The following is a 17,668-nucleotide window of genomic DNA, read 5'->3' on the forward strand; positions in this document are numbered from 1 at the left end:
GAGACCATGGTGACACCCCGTCTCTACTAAAAATACAAAAAATTAGCCGGGCGTGGTGGCGGGCGCCTGTAGTCCCAGCTACTGGGAGAGGCTGAGGCAGGAGAATGGCGTGAACCTGGGAGGCGGAGCTTGCAGTGAGCCGAGATCGCGCCACTGCATTCCAGCCTGGGTGACAGAGCGAGACTCCGTCTCAAAAAAAAAAAAAAAATTATACTACTCAGAAAGCTGGCTCAGAAGTTAATTGATAAGCCTTAAGTCTACAACCCGACTCACGTAACACTCAGCCATGGTTCACTACCCAGCCCCAGGCAGCTCTCCAAAGGAAGTTGTCATGGCTGAAGGCTGAATCTGGAAATGGGGAAGCTGAGGGCCCCCCCACCATCAATCCCTTCAGATCCTAGGGGTTGGTTCTCCCAAGGAAATCCGCCCAGGTGGTCTTCTCCCCTGCCAGCTTACCTACCCATTGGTCACATTCCCTTGCCCCCTCCCTCCCACATCCACCAGCATTACTCTTGTCCTCTGCTTCAGATCTCCTAGGTGAATATTTTATATTGACACCATTTCAATCCGTATTTACTATTCTTTTTTGTGGCCATAGTCCACCCTCTTGAATTCAGCCTTGTATATCTGATATTATTGCTATACTTCTGACAACAAATTCAGAGATGCTGAATAGTGGTTAAAAGCAAATTTGAAAGTCAGATGATTTTTGATTAAAACGTTGATGTTGGTTACTTTTTCCAAACCTGTTTGTTTATCTGTACAAACAGGGATAATGGTAACTGCCTCACAGGTAGCTCTGAGGATGAAATGAAATAACACAAGTAGAGCACTCAGGCAGTGCTTGGCAGAGTGTCATGCCCATGCAGCATCACATGCTTCTAGAATGCCCCCTCTCATTATCATGATCTTCACCATTCTGCTCAATATGATGATGATGATAATAAAATGCATTAAATTTATCTCAAAAGATCCTTCTGAACTCACACTGAAGAAATGTCTTATGAATAGAGGAAATGTGGTAAGGGCCTTTGGTGTTCTAGTTCTATTTGATAACATAAAACAACTCATTCTGGAGAAGAGCTCTGAATGTATGGAATGTGGCCAGGTGTGGTGGCTCATGCCTGTAATCCCAGCACTTTGCAAGGCCGAGGTGGGAGGGTCACTTGAGGAAAGCTGTTCAAGACCAGCCTGGGAAATATAGTGAGACTTTGTCTCTACAAAAAAAATTTTTTTTTTGAGACGGAGTCTTGCTCTGTTGCCCAGGCTGGAGTGCAGTGGCATCATCTCGGCTCACTGCAACCTCCACCTCTCGGGTTCAACCGATTCTCCTGCCTCAGCCTCCCGAGCAGCTGGGACTACAGGCACGTGCCACCACAGCCAGCTAATTTTTGTATTTTTAGTAGAGATGAGGTTTCACCATATTGGCCAGACTGGTCTCGAACTCCTGACCTCGTGATCCACCTGCCTCAGCCTCCCAAAGTGCTGGGATTACAAGCGTGAGCCACCGTGCCTGGCCTACAAAAATTTTTTAAAATTATCTGGGCATGGTGGCATGTGCCCATAATCCCTGCTACTTGGGAGGCTGAAGTGGGAAGAGTTCGAGGCTGCAGTGAGAGCTATGATTGTGCCATTGCATTCCGGCCTAGATGACAGGCTAAAACCCATGCCTATATTCCTAACACTTTGGTGGGGCTGAGGCAAGAGGTTTCATTGTTTGAGTCCAGGAGTTCAGGACCAGCCTGGGCAATGTAGAGAGACCTTGTCTTTTAAAAAAAATTTTTTTAAATTTGCCAGGCGTAGTAATGTGTGCCTGTAGTTCCAGCTACTTAGGAGGCTGAGAAGATCACTTGAGTCCGGGAGGTTGAGGCTGCAGCGAGCTGTGATTGTGCCACTGCACTCAGCCTGAGAGACAGAACAAGACCCTGTCTCAAAAAAAAGAATGTGGGAATGCCTTCGTTTCTCTCAAATCCATTCAAAGTCACATAATAATATACACTGGAGATGGACATTGCTGTCTCACTGTTTGAAAACATGACCCAAGATCTGTGCACTTTACTATTTGGAAATTTTACTTTAAATAAATAAAAACACAAACAAATAATATGACCTACTTTTCCCAAATCTTGCAAGGGTGGTGGGAGCTAAGCAAAAACAAAAATAAAACGAAACAAAAGAATACAGCATATGGGGCTGGGTGTGGTGGCTCATGCCTGTAATCCCAGCACTTTGGGAGGCTGAGGTGTGCGGATCACCTGAGGTCAGGAGTTCAATACCAGCCTGGCCAACATGGCAAACCTGTCTCTACTAAAAAAATACAAAAATTAGCTGGGTGTGGGGGTGGGCCCCTGCAATCCTGGCTACTTGGGAGGCTGAGGCAGGGAGAATTGCTTGAACCCAGGAGGTGGAGCTTTCAGTGAGCCGAGACAGTGCCACTGCACTACAGCCTGCGCGACAGAGCGAGACTCCATCTCAAAAAAAAAAAAAAAAGAAAAAGAAAAAGGAAAAGAACACAGCATCTGAAAGCCTAGCACATGAGAGTCAACACTGAGCTCAGTGTCAGGAGCCCCTAATATTAACAGGCCCCCTTGAGAAATGTTTTATACTAACAAAAAATAGAAAACCATCTAAATGTTCACCAATGGGGAATTAATTAAACTGGTATAGCAATATGATAAAAAAAGAAAACTAGGCAGATGCTAAATGTTTTGTATGTTTATGTTCATTGGCATGGTTAGATAGACACCACATATTCAGTGGAAAGACACAAAATGGAAAAACACTTGAAAGTGAGGTTAGATAACAATATTTGTGGTATGATCTCATTGTGGAGAAACCAAAGGGAAAATACCTACTTTAACATGTAGGATGCTTGGAATATATCTATATTTTTCTCCTCGTCAGCCTCAGAATGTTCCAGATCATACAAAAAACGGTAAAAACTAATTTAAGCTTCTCCATGTGTCATCGAGTTCAAGCAAATCTCCTTTGACACTAAGCCAGTTATTTGTAAATTGCTGCCTGGTTGCTCCCTATAGACTATCCCCCAAAAGGTGCCCAAAATTCAATTCCATGCTTTTAATCAGACACCTAGTCTATGTAAAACCAAAGGACTGACCTGAAAAGAAAGTGAACATAGAAACCAAAATCCTTTAGACATTTCTTTTTACTTGTAATAATGTAACATGTTTGGTGAGAAATAAGTTGTTTTCCATTTATTGTATTTTCTTTTTTTTTTTTTTTTTTTTTGAGACGGAGTCTCGCTCTGTCGCCCAGGCTGGAGTGCAGTGGCGCAATCTCGGCTCACTGCAAGCTCCGCCTCCCGGGTTCACGCCATTCTCCTGCTTCAGCCTCTCCGAGTAGCTGGGACTACAGGCGCCCGGCTAATTTTTTGTATTAGAGATGGGGTTTCACTGTGGTCTCGATCTCCTGACCTCGTGATCCGCCCGCCTCGGCCTCCCAAAGTGCTGGGATTACAAGCGTGAGCCACTGCGCCCGGCCCATTTATTGTATTTTCAAATTCCCACTCTTAGTATACTTATTAAAACCACTGTATTTCTAGGTATGTATGTATTTAGGTGAGCATTTAAAATTGGTAAAAATAAAATTGGTAAAATAAAATGTCACTCTACTCTCCTATGTCATTTTTGAATTTGGAATATTCCTGGTAACATAAATTAGATTTATTTATTTTAATAATCAGGGTGTTTTATAAAGAATACAAATATCTTACTTCATTATTTGGCTATATAAAGCATTCTTTAAATACGTCTAATTTTAAGGATATCTAATTCTACATACATTTCATAAAGATAAACGAAAGTTTGGACCTTCTCATTTGATACTGCAATTAACTTGTATTTACGATTTTAAACTTACCGCCTCCTTGTATCCAGCCATTCCGTACTATTCGATGAAAAATGGAATTTTTGTAATGTAGTCTTATGCCACTTTGAGAAAACCCTGCTTTTCCTGTGCACAAGACCTGAAAATTTTTACATGTTTTGGGACACACATCACAGTATAGCTACAAAATAAAGACAAAAGGTTTCAAAGATTAAATATTTAACACTCCAACAGTTATAGATCCTACCCCCACAAACTTATATATAAAAAAAGTATCACCTCAAAAATCAATCTTCCAATTGGAGAAGAATCAATACAAATGTCCAAAAACACGAAATCATGCTGTGAAGATTAAGGAGAAACATATAATGCAGGTCAAAGTCTTATAAGAAAGTTTTCAGAAATGACCAAAAATACAGCAGATACAATATTTTTAATGATAAGATTTCAATAACATTACCAATGGATAATATTACAGTAAAATTAAGTGAATGACTTGTATTAGTTTATTTCATTTTATCAAGTTTTTACAACCCACTTGACACATTTTAATTTTTATTATTGTATGTATGTATGTATGTATGTATTTATTTATTTATTTTTGAGACAGGGTCTGGCTCTGTCCCCCAGGCTGGGGTGTAGTGGCACCATCTTGGCTCATTGCAGCCTCAACCTCCTGGGCTCAAGTGATCCTCCCACCTCAGCCTCCAAAGTAGCTGGAACTACACACATGCACCACTACCAGGCCCAGCTAATTTTTGTATTTTTGGTAGAGATGGGGTTTCACCACGTTGCCCAGGCTGGTCTCAAATGCCTGAGCTCAAGGGATTGCCTACCTTGGCCTCCCAAGCTACTGGAATTACAGGCGTGAGCCACCACTGCACCCAGCCCATGTTTTACATTTTAAAAACCTTTCCAGAGTGAAAGCTCTGGAGAACATTAACCTATCTCACAGGAGTGAAACACATGGCCTAGATATCTACCACATCACAACTAAGTGTGGAAATAGCCACACCTAGTGTGGGGTAGAAAACAGACCAGGGATTCTTCTCTACTTCCCTCCTTTCCTGAGTATTTTTGGGAAGGATCCATCATGAACATCATGGATTTGGTTACTCTGCATCCTGGATTTTCAGAGACAGCACAGATTAGCTAACCAGAGCCAGGCCACATCTGTTCTGAGTGGGAAAATCAGGTCCCTATATCCATAGCAGCTGTAGCACCAGAGACAGGGAAGAGAAGAATGCTGGCCTTTCAAGTTATATTCAATAATACCCTCACGTGCACAGATGCCCCCAGCTTGTCTTCACTTGATATCCTTTCTCGTAGAGAAAAACATCTGTGAGACCTTGTCTAGCCCTATAAAGAGGCATTCAAAATGAAAATGCTAGTTTCAACACAATAGCACTCATTTAGGAGCTAAAGCACATTTAATGGAGTACATTTCAAATCCTGGGCACCATTCTCCTACATTAAAATGCCACCTTGGTTCATGCCTGTAATCCCAGCACTTTAGGAGGCCAAGGTGGGTGGATCCCTTGAGCCCAGGAGTTTGAAACCAACCTGGGCAACATGGTGAGACCCTGTCTTTACAAAAAAAATTAAGAAATTAGCTGGGCATGGTGGTATGTGTCTGTAGTCCCAGCTACTTGGGAGGCTGAGGCAATAGGATCATCTGAGCCCAGGGAGGTTGAGGCTGCAGTGAGCTATGATCGTGCCACTGCACTATAGCCTGGGCGACAGAGTGAGACCCTATGAAAAAAAAAACAAACCCACCTTATTGAACAAGGTGCATAACTTGTCCTGTCCTCTTTCTTAAGAATCTAGGAAACATATGAAATTAAATGTATCATATTTTTTATGTCACTCTTTTTTTAATGTCACACTTTTTTTTAATGAAAAGACTGAAATAATATTGTGCTATCTGGCATCTAGCAATGAAATGTTCCATCCATACTAATTATAATTAATTTGTGCCTCTCAGCTTCTGTATTACAAGTTTTTAAGTATAAAACAGAATAGTGTAACTAAAGAATAGGAGGCATAATATAGTAAACTTCAGAGGCTCAGGAGGATAAAGAGGATATATTGGAAATCATGGTTGACTTAGGAAATGGACTTACTGTCCATTCAGACACCATTAAACTTCCCTGCGCATCAAGATATTATCTTTATGAGGTAGTCCAGAATAGATAGTTCGGAAAACGCCAATAAAAGAGTTCAAATGAATGCAACACAAGGTAATGTCCCAGTCAGCTAGCAGCCAAACAGGCAAGCATATTTATCTACTATATGGTTCTAACTGGAAGTAAACAAATCCCTAGGTTTTATTCAGCAAGAAAAGTCCACCCTCTGTGCAAAAAAATCTAAGGATTGTCTCTGGAACGTTTCATGACTATCCTCTATCCTCACTGCCACGAACAAGCTTTCATTATGTCTAGCCCATGCTGCTATCCAATCCGCTGCTCCCAAGCTGTCCCCTACTCCAGCCTGCTTCTGCACAGACCTAAACATTTTTCCAGAAAAGCAAAGAGGATTACGTCATACTCTTTATGGAAAGCTCTGTTGGTTCAGTTTCCTTCTGGATAAAATCCAACTCTTTCGTTCAGATGGACAATAAATCATAATCCAGCCTCAATCTTTCTTTAGGATCTATTGGATTTTTTTTCCTAATTAAAATCTGAGTACCTGTCCTATCTGGGGAACTCCTCACAGGGTCCCACCACCTTCACTAGAACCTAAAGGGGCCAGATTCTCCCTCTCCCCAAGCTGAGAGCACCAGGTTTTGGGAATATGACCTAGGCTTGCCAGCTAGGTGCTCCTGCCTGGGCTTAGGTCTCCAGGGAGTGATGAAAAGACACTGAAGCACTGAACAGTTAATCTCATTGAAGGTGGTGGTGTGAACAAGGGCCAGCAGTGCCATAGCAGTTCCCTGGCAGCACATCCCTGCAGTGTGACTCTGGCCATGTCTTCCTGCTGCCAGGCCTCGTTGGTTCCCGCCTGTTTTCCAAAGCTGTTGGCCAGCTTTCCTGTCAATTGTGAGATAACAGCATCCTTTCAATACACACCTTTTCACCTTCGATCAATCAGAGGAGCTTGGTAATGCTGGCACCAAGAATCTTGACTGAAACTCATCTTCCCAGCTTCTTTCCCCACAAATTCTGGCCTCCTTGCTGTCCCCCTGCCATTCCCAGGGCAGGTACTGCTAGACTCCTGACCCTTTGGGAATTAACTGTTTGAACATTAAATGCCTCCCCACACCCCAGAGTTTCTAGCATTGTCAAAGTGCACTGTTTATTCAATCAAACACGCACTGAGCACTTATTATGTTTCAGGTCTGTTTGAGTAGTGGTCCAACAAGGATGAATGAGACAAGGCCTTTGCCTATGCACAGCTCAGATCTTAGCACTGGCTCACTGTGGGCACAGGCCGCCATGGGCATGAAATGATTTTCTGCACAATGCAGTTGTTGCTACAAGAAGATTTCTGAGCAGGACTGCAAAGTCCCTCCACCCCTACTGCCATCACATCCTGATAGCTATCTCTCACCCCTGGACCTCATGCTTCATGACTATCCTCTGCCACTGGAAACCTCCCCACTGGCACAGCTTGTCTGGGCTTGCTCTTGCCAACTATGTGTTAATTTTTTTTTTTTTTTGAGACGGAGTCTCGCTTTGCACCAGGCTGGAATGCAGTGGCGCGATCTCGGCTTACTGCAACCTCCACCTCCCAGGTTTAAGCGATTCTCCTGCCTCAGCCTCCTGAGTAGCTGGGATTACAGGTACATGCCACCACGCCCAGCTAATTTTTGTATTTTTAGTAGAGACAGCGTTTCACCATGTTGGCCAGGATGGTCTCAATCTCTTGACCTTGTGATCCGCCTGCCTTGGCCTCCCAAAGTAATGGGATTACAGGCGTAAGCCACCACACCCGGCCTGTTCATGCTTTAAAGTGTCACCTTTCTTCAAACAACTTTCCATTCTCTTAGCTCAGTAGCTCTTGCCTAGATGTTGGACAGTCTTAATTTAAATATTTCACACTCAAGATGAATGGATGATAGATTTTACCTTCTCTGGGGGGGTGGTCTTTATATTTTAAAATAGGTAATTCATGCATATAAATCTCTAATGGGAAGTAGAAATGTCTGCACAGAGATGATCTCCCCGTGCAGCCCACGGGCTGTGAGACACACTTGCTTTACGTACCACCATATTACAATCTTTTGCAAATGGAAATGGAACTAGGCTTTAAACTTAGTCTCCTACTTTTTTATAATCTCCTTCGTTAGGACATCAATAATTAATGCTGCATCAACATAAAGGGTCAAAGATTCCACGATTTTTCTTTAAAAATTAGTGTAACTTGCCTTGGTGTCTCTTAAGAATTTAGTGGAAAAATCCTCAGTGAGTGCGTCATAAAGTGCAGAGGGTTTAATGTCAACTATATCCCACACCTCGTGGGCCCATTTCTGCAGATCCAATGCATCACCCAGGAACTGACGATTAACAAAAGAAATCACAGAGGAAGAATATTCCCAGGTTTCATTTTTGAGTTCCTGTAAGAGAAAAGGACAAAAAAAAAATGTAAGAAGTAGGGGGGAAAACTTGCTAAACCCATAAGCCAGAGCTTAGGATCACCTCTAGGTCTGAATTTGTCAACTCTAGTATTGAATCTTTTAAAAATAAGTTTTTATCGTCCTTTAGAATTTTGCTCTCAGAAACAACTTAAGAACATTTTTAAGAATCTGACATCACTAAAAGTAAAGAATGATCTAAAAAGTATCATAAAAATGTTACAAATGAAAACAAATTTATCTGAAAAATGTGAGCCCCTTTAAATTATCATGCCCAGAAAGGCATTTAAAATGTAATAGCAGTTATGTCTCACTCCCCCTTGAGCTAAATAATTACCTCCACTTACTATGTGGGCTCTAGACTGACACCAAACAGCCATAAAAAGCCATCCACTCTATAGTTCAACAACATATAGCCAATTGCTAACCAATGTTATTTCTGTAAATCAATGACAATTCCTGACCAACAGCTTTTGTAATCGCCCCCTCTTCTGATTGATTATTTTTTCTTTAAACACTTGAGCCTCTATTTTGTTCTCTGGAGCACTCCCCAAGGCAACTTGGAAATACGTCCTGGGCTGCAGTCCTCAACCTTGGCCCAAATGAACACTCTATATTAATTTTGTTTCAGCTTCTTCCTTTTAGATCGACACATTAACAGAAGATAAATTGTAATCTGGTAATAAAAATCATCATGAACCTAGCATACCTGTTATATTAACTTGCAAACAAAATTCAGTCTCTGTCTTCATTCCTAAAGCACATTTTACTGTGTGCATACTTGGAAAGGATAGGGGGTCCAGGTAAGACATGCGGTTCAATGCAGAGGATTGGGAAAATGTTTTTTGGGTGGTGTGGTGCTTAAGGTTAGGAAATGACTTACGAGGGTCAACAGGGATTTCTGGGGCACAATTAGGAGCAGTGAGGAAGAAAACTCACCTTCCTCAGCACTGTGCCTTCAGCCCCTCAAAACGCAGTGTGTTAGTGTTTTCATCAACACAACGCTGATGGTAAACCTAAATCTCCGGTGAGCTCGAGGGACTTCCCCTCTGAGGAGATCTGGTTTATTATTACCCAGTACCAGTCAGGCAAACCATGAATAATTTGGAACAGCCATGCTCAAACTTTCGTGGGCAATGAGAATTACTGAATCTGAGATTCTCATTGATCTCAGATTCTCAGAATCACAGAATCTGAGTCCCCTCTCCCTTTCCTCCGATATTCTGATTCTAGGATGGTGCCTGAGAATTTGCATTTATTTATTTATTTATTTGTTTTTTGGAGATGAGGTCTCACTATATTGCCTAGGCTGGTCCTGAATTCCTGGGCTCAAGATCCTCCCACCTCAGCCTCCCAAAGTGTTGAGATTACAGGTGTGAGCCACTGTAACCCGCCAGAATGTGGATTTCTAACAACCTCCTAGGAGGTGCTGGTGTTGCTGTTCTAGAGACTGCACTTGGAGAAATACTAGTTTGAGGAACAGTTTACATTCAACTTGCCAACTTGCTTCATTCTCCTCAGCAGATTTAATATCCTATCGCTTGCTTCCTATGCCCTCATCAAAACCTGCTTCTAGGCAGAGAAGAGACTTGCTTATGCTGAACTATAAATCACTGATAGAGCCAGTGGGTCGATACTTTCTGGAGTGCTTAAATTTATCAGTGTTATCATATTTTACAGGACCCAAAACTTTCTTTCTTTTTTTTTTTTTTTTTTGAGACCGAGTCTTGCTCTGTCGCCCAGGCTGGAGTGCAATGGCGTGATCTCAGCTCACTGCAACCTCTGCCTCCTATGTTCAAGCAATTCTCCTGCCTCAGCCTCCCAAGTAGCTGGGATTACAGGCGCCCGCCACCACACCCAGCTAATTTTTGTATTTTTAGTAGAAATGGGGTTTCGCCATGTTGGCCAGGCTGGTCTCAAACTCCTGACCTCAGGTGATCTGCCCGCCTCGGCCTCCCAAAGTGTTGGGATTACAGGCGTGAGCCACCACACCCTGCCAGGACCCAAAACTTTCTAAACGGGAGAAAAAAATGTCATTGTGGATATTTTAGCTAGCTTGGTAGGAAAAATGCAGTAGAAGGTATGTTTTATTTGGAGGTTAAAGATGTAAATACCTTCCTCTGTCTCCTCTATACTTAGGGAGGCGTGCTCGCCTGTCTCACGTGAACAGCATGGACCTGATGGTTTCTAGGGCCTTCAGCAGTAACAGTATGAGGCTGCCTTCTTTGGAGCAGAGAGAGAGAGACCTTCCCAATGGCCCTGAAGCCATCCACTTAGGGTGGCACTTCATTCTGCTGAAGCCTAAGGCCAGTTGAACCTAATGAGTTCAGAGAGACCAAATGTGCTAAGAAGCACTACTTATGACACAAGACACAATACTTACACTGATGAAGGACAAGGGACTGCCCTGAGAAGGAAGAAAAGGTTAAGGTAACAAAAAGCCAGAGGAGGAGGGAGGGAGGGGGATGAAAGGAAGGATAAGGAATATCACAGGTGGAACGAAGCAGCAATGATGAACTGGAAAGCCTCATTCAAGACCCGTGAGAAAGGCAGGAGGAGGAGAACACAAAACGTCTTGAGGTAACCTGGTCTGAAAGGGGAGGGAAACTGGGGAATAGAATCCACATCAATTTCCTAGAGTCCAGTGGGAATTCAGAAGAGGAATGGGTGCAAACCACAAACCATGAGATCATAGTTTTCCTGTGGGAGGAGAGCATGACACTGGTAGGTCACATAAGTTTGATAAAAAAGAAAAAAAACACGTATTGTTTTATGTTAGGGTGACCAACAGTTGTGGCCTGCCTAGGACTATCCTACTTTTAGCACCAAAATTCCCACATCCTAGGAAACCCCTCAGTCCCAGGCAAACCAGGACCGTTTGTCACCCGAGTTGTTGGAAGGATTATAATTTATGTATATAAGCTGGGCACAGTGGCTCACACCTGTAATCCCAACATTTTGGGAGGCCAAGGTAGGAGGGTTGCTTGAAGCCAGAAACAGAGACCCTGTTTCTACAAAAAAAGAAAAAAAGAATATATATGTATGTGTGTGTGTGTGTGTGTGTCTGGAATACTGTCTGTCATACAATAAGCAGCATTGTAAGTGTTTGGTTCTATTTGAATTCCAATGAAAATCTTTTAAGGCTAGGAACATGTGAGGCTTAACAAATGGTATTCTTATTCAGTCTTGCACAGTTCATGTGACTGAACAGAGAATGGTCTCATAAAGCCGCGCTGCCTCCATGATAATTAATCACAGGATCACAGGACATCCTTGTGCAACCCAGCACAGAACAATCTAAACTGCCCTGGTCAAGGGAAATGAGGTTTCATCAGCCATGGGGGAGATGGGGTGGGGCAGGGAAACTAGGACTGGGACCATCTACAAGACTAGGCCAGGGGTGACAAGCATCCCACCCTCCCCAACACAGGATATTGCTAAGCCAGGATGCCACCTTAGCATTCTTCTTATCACAAGCTCCAGGCAGCACTACCAACTGACCAGGTTGTCACCCAACAGGAAACCTATCATCCCTGGACAAGCTCTGCTAGCCCTAAGGTGTGAAGTTCTCTGAGGGTATAGATAGAGTGGAGAATGCAGAGAAGGAAGCTTCAACTAGGACAAGGTTGCCCTGTGGGAGCTTGGTGTCTGTCATTGGAGCTTCCCTAGGCAACAGTCCCACAGAAGCCCCTGGCTGTCTCTGTGATGTACACCATCAACACTTTCCAGAGTTTAAGGGCCAAGAGGGCCAGGCTACATTAACCTGCTCAGTGCCAGGGTGTGAGAGGAAGTATAAGTGATGTGCAGGGAGACAGGGTAACTAACCATGATCAGCAGCAAATGGCACCATTGATTTTACCTTTATCTCATGCTTTCCAAAGAAAATTCTGTAAATGTTGCACTTTTTTTTTTTTTTTTTTTTTGAGACAGAGCCTCACTCTGTCACCAGGCTGGAGTACAGCGGCGGGATCTTGGCTCACTGCAACCTCCGACTTCTTGGTTCAAGCGATTTTCCTGCCTCAGCCTCCCAAGTAGCTGGGATTATAGGCATGCACCACCATGCCCTCCTAATTTTTGTATTTCTAGTAGAGACGGGGTTTCACCATGTTGGCCAGGATGGTCTTGATCTCCTGACCTCATGATCGGCCCACCTTGGCCTCCCAAAATGCTGGGATTACAGGTGTGGGCCACTGCACCCAGCCCAAATGTTGTAGTCAAAAACAAAAACAAAAACAGCGTGGTGGCTGAGCGCAGTGACTCACGCCTGTAATCCCAGCACTTTGGAAGGCCGAGGTGGGTGGATCGCTTGAGCTCAGGAGTTTGAGACTACCCTGGGCAACATGGTGAAACCCCGTCTGTTAAAAAAAATACAAAAACTAGCCAGATGTGGTGGCATGTGCCTGTAATCCCAGCTACTTGGGGGGCTGAGGTAGGAGGATTGCTTGAATCCAGGAGGTTGAGGCTGCAGTGAGCCAAGATCGCCCCACTGCACTCCAGCCTGGGTAACAGAGTGAGACCCTGTCTCAAAAACAAAACACCTAGCTTGGTAAATGATTAATATAATTTAGGAAAAGTACATAATTTAGAGAAATAAAATCTAGTTACACTAAAATTACTCTTTCAGTTTTTCCAAAACAATGCATAAATAATTCAGGCAAAACTTGGCTTGTTGTCTATATCCCCCACACCCCAAATATCCTTTACCCTTTTTTTCTCCTGTAGATATTGATGCCATGCAAATTCTTGAAGAGGAACTAATATAGGATCTTCAAATTTGGATGGATGATTATTCTTCAGATTCTGGATTTCGAAATAGAATAATTATTTCAGAGTTAGTTCTCTTTTAAAGTCAAAATCATGTTCCCCAATTTTTACAGGGTTTCCAGAAGTTTTATACAACACATGCCCAGGCCATGCAGTCTGACTGAGATATTCCTTGCTCGCTGTCAGAGGCCCTTGTGTTCACCTCCAAGTTGCTCCCCAGTCCAGGGAGCTTATTTGTATAAGTGCCTCGAAGCCAAGAACTATGTCTTAGAGGCTGGGTGCAGTGGCTCACACCTATAATCCCAGCACTTTGGGAGGCTGAGGTGGGCAGATCACCTGAGGTCAGGAGATTGAGACCAGCCTGGCCAACATGGCAAAAACCTGTCTCTACTAAAAATACAAAAAAATTAGCCAGGCATGGTGGGTGTGTGCCTGTAATCCCAGCTACTCGGGAGGCTGAGGCAAGAGAATCACTTGAACCTGGGAGGCAGAGGTTGCAGTGAGCAGAGATCACACCACTGCACTCCAGCCTGGGCGACAGAGTGGGACTCTATTTCAAAAAACAAAAAACAACAAAACAAAACAAACAAAAAAAAACTCTGTCTTAGTCTTCCTATATTCCCACCTGCCACAATCTCTGGCACACAGCAGCTGAATAAAGAAAGGAATACATAAATGGGTTAACGCCAATAGCTTTGTGACATGCTATGTTCTTTAAGACTAGTTTTTCCCTAAGTACAACTCTTGCTAAACCTCGGTGGATCTACAGACACTTTACTTATAACTAAAATAAATAAATAAATGTTTTTGCTTTAATTCACTGATGAATGGGGGATGACCAAAAAGATAATAACGTTGTGGTTATACCCCTTAGGAAAAAGACAAGTACGAAATCAGTTTAGGTTTAGATACTGAATATGTTTTAGTTTGACATAGATTGTCTGTAGGAATCAGAGAAAATTCTTATTGGTTAGCAATCCAGGCTTGGTTCTTGATATTCGTTATACTTTGTCTCCCTCTAAAGCAAGAGAATGCAGGTGAGGCTATAACAGGCCTCTTTTCTGAGTGGGTTTGGGAAGTAGATGGACCAAAGGGAAAAGTGACAGCCGCTGCAGGTTAGTACCTTCCCTGCTAGGGACAGTGCATGGAGGCCCTGTCGTGGTCCAAAAGAGGGTGCTGGCCTAGCACAGGCCATCAGGGGTGAGTATTCCAAGGAGAGAAAACTAGGATGTGAGTGTGGCCCACTTTGGGAATACTCACGAAGAGGGCAACAATAATTAGGCCATTTCCTTCTGTCCCCAAGCAATAGCTGACGCATCTTGTTTCTCAGTTCCGGTGTCTGTGCTCAGTTTGAGGCAATACTGCAGGTTGATTACTTTTTCTTTTTTTTTTGAGACGGAGTCTCGCTCTGTCGCCTAGGATGGAGTGCAGCGGTATGACCTCAGCTCACTGCAACCTCCGTCTCCCGGGTTCAAGCAATTCTCCTACCTCAGCCTCCCAAGTAGCTGGGATTACAGGCTCCCGCCACCACGCCCAGCTAATTTTTGCATTTTTAGCAACAAGGTTTCACCATGTTGGCCAGGCTGGTCTCGAACTCCTGACCTTAGGCAATCTGCCTGCCTCAGCCTCCCAAAGTGCTGGGATTACAGGCGTGAACCACCGCACCTGGACCGGTTGACTGCTATTTCTAACCATCTGGAATAAACTATAAATCCAGCAGTTTTCAAATGAAACACATCATGTCTTTTTAATAATTTAGTATTTGTTGTAGAACGGACTATATCCAAATGAAAATGTATGCAATATTTGTTCTTATTCTCTACAAATCTCAATATTTTGTGTGTTTGGTTTTTACATTTTGTTTTTAATTTTATTTTTAAATTCACATATAATAATTGTACATATTTATGAGGTAGTGATGTCTCGATACATATAATATATACTTACCATTAGCATATCCATCATCTCAAACATTTATTATTTCTTTCTGTTGGGAACATTCAACACAAATCTAAATCTTTGTTAGTTAATCAGACATCCAGGATCGCTCACAAATTATCATGTTAGGAATACATTCAGATATCCATTAAGACAGAACTAGAGGCTGGGCGTGGTGGCCCATGCCTATAATCCCAGCACTTTGGGAGGTCGAGGAGGATTGCTTGAGCCCAGGAGTTCAAGACCAGCAACACAGTGAGACCCCCGTCTCTTCCAAAAAAAGAAAACAAAGCTAGCTGAATTTTCATATTTGAATATAACTACAGTAGGTAAAAGTTTAAGAAAGGGAATATTGACATTATTAATATAATAAAGATATTGTTTTCTCGACCTACTGTCTTCTACAGCAGGGGCTGGAGAGGAATAATTTTTAGATTTGTAAACAGTTTTTTGTTTTTTTTTTAAGACAGAGTCTCACTCTTGTTGCCCAGGCTGGAGCACAGTGGCACAATCTCAGCTCACTGAAACCTCCACCTCCCGGGTTCAAGCAATTCTCCAGCCTCAGCTTCCCGAGTAGCTGGGATTACAGGCGCCCGCCACCATGCCTGGATAATTTTTGTATGTTTAGTGTAGATGGGGTTTCACCACGTTGGCCAGGCTGGTCTTGAACTCCTGATTTCATGATCTGCCTGCCTCAGCCTCCCAAAGTGCTGGGATTACAGGCATGAGCCACCACGCTCGGCCTGTAAACAGTTTTAAAAAATCAAAAGAATATTTCATGGCCGGGTGCGGTGGCTCACGCTTGTAATCCCAGCACTTTGGGAGGCCGAGGCGGGCGGATCACGAGGTCAGGAGATCGAGACCACGGTGAAACCCCGTCTCTACTAAAAATACAAAAAATTAGCCGGGCGTGGTGGCAGGCGCCTGTAGTCCCAGCCACTGGGAGAGGCTGAGACAGGAGAATGGCGTGAACCCGGGAGGTGGAGCTTGCAGTGAGCCGAGATCTCGCCACTGCACTCCAGCCTGGGGGACAGAGCGAGACTCCGTCTCAAAAAAAAAAAAAAAAAAAAAAAAAAAAAAAAAAAATTCATGTTATGTGAAAATGATAGGCAGTCAAATTCAGTGTCCATAATATGGTTTTACTGGAATACTGTCATTCATTTCCATCTCTGTGTCTGCTTTTGCAACACAGGGCAAAGCTAAACAGGTGTGACTGAGACCCTATTGCCAAGAAGGCCTAATATATTTACTATCTGGACTTTACAGAAAAAAACTTGTCAACACTTTCTTTACAATGTGGAGTAGGCACAGAAAATGTGCCTTCAGAAAAAAAGCGAAAAAAAAAAGAAAAAAAAATCCCCGAAACTCATTAAATACATTAACTTTGTAATTAACTTCATGGCCATTCACTTTGGTAATAAAAGGTTGCTGATCCCGTCTGCCCAAGCAACACAGACCACAATTTCTACTTTTGATGATTCGTGTATTATTTTCACAGACTTCTGATCACTTTTCTTTTCATTATTTATTTATTTTGAGACGGGGTCTGGCTCTGTCGCCCAGGCTGGAGGGCAATGGCGCGATCTCAGCTCACTGCAACCTCCGCCTCCCGGGTTCAAGCGATTCTTGTGCCTCAGCCTCCTGAGTAGCTGGGATTACAGACGACCGCCACCACGGTCGTCTGTAAAAAAATATAAATAAAAATTTTTTTATTTTTAGTAGAAACGGGGTTTCACCATGTTGGCCAGGCTGGTCTAGAACTCCGCGTCTGCCTCCCAAAGTGCTGAGATTACAGGCGTGAGTCACCGCGCCAAGATATCTTCTATTTGGGAACATTTTGTTGTCAAGTATCCAGCTGGGTACTTCGGAAGTTAAAAACATTAATTAAGGCATGGTCCTGGAGTCAAGTGAGGTTCGGCGAGAAGTTTGCCATGGACAGCATTTCTTTCTGGAGCAAACCCTGTAAGAAGGGCTGAATTCTACATGCCGATATTTCATACATTTCTCCTGCATTTCAAGTTGTAAGTGTGCTGCAGCATAACTGATCTGGCCAAATTCTTCCAGTTTTCTCAAGTGCTTTTCCTTTAGTATCGTTCTGAGTGTTTACAAAGAAACGATTTTCCAAAGCACTTGTGAAGAAGCATCTGGTTCGATTGGAACGCAGTGACGGCTCTATAAAATTCAAAGAAAAGAACCTCCCCGCATGAATAGTTTACAAAAATCGCTTGGGCCGAAATGGCGGGGTTGTAAAAATTAGCTAGTTATATAGTAATCATTTTTCCATTAATTTTAAAATCTATAATTAAATAAAAAATTGACGTAGAACAAAATCTGCGGGGGGGTGTGTGTGTGTGTTTTCGGAGGGGATTACCTTATCTCCCAGCACGGTTCTGAACCCTTCCTTCGCTCAGTTCTCCCTTTAAAGGTCGCCAAGTCGAACGCCCGCCCCCGGACCCGCACTTGCCCCCCTATACTCTCCTCCCGGTCCTCCAGACGGATCCCGCCCGGCCAGGACACGCTAGCCCCTTCCTCGGCCGGTGAGGCCTC

General features: G+C 43.3%; 1 protein-coding gene across 3 annotated transcripts in view; it reads right to left on the reverse strand.

Moving 5' to 3' along the window:
* Positions 1–17,668, reverse strand: part of PPIL6 (peptidylprolyl isomerase like 6) — a 49,165-nt gene that overhangs the window by 30,680 nt on the left and 817 nt on the right. For all 3 annotated transcript variants that reach the window (XM_003255553.2, XM_030809554.1, XM_030809552.1), the window contains exons 2-5: positions 13,124–13,219; positions 8,213–8,401; positions 4,126–4,188; positions 3,880–4,027 (exon numbers count right to left, since the gene is read on the reverse strand). In XM_003255553.2, the coding sequence (XP_003255601.1) occupies positions 3,880–4,027; positions 4,126–4,188; positions 8,213–8,401; positions 13,124–13,219 (496 nt within the window). The remainder of the gene's footprint in view (positions 1–3,879; positions 4,028–4,125; positions 4,189–8,212; positions 8,402–13,123; positions 13,220–17,668) is intronic.

This window comes from Nomascus leucogenys, chromosome 3 (assembly GCF_006542625.1).
Source record: "Nomascus leucogenys isolate Asia chromosome 3, Asia_NLE_v1, whole genome shotgun sequence".
Classification (NCBI taxonomy): domain Eukaryota; kingdom Metazoa; phylum Chordata; class Mammalia; order Primates; family Hylobatidae; genus Nomascus; species Nomascus leucogenys.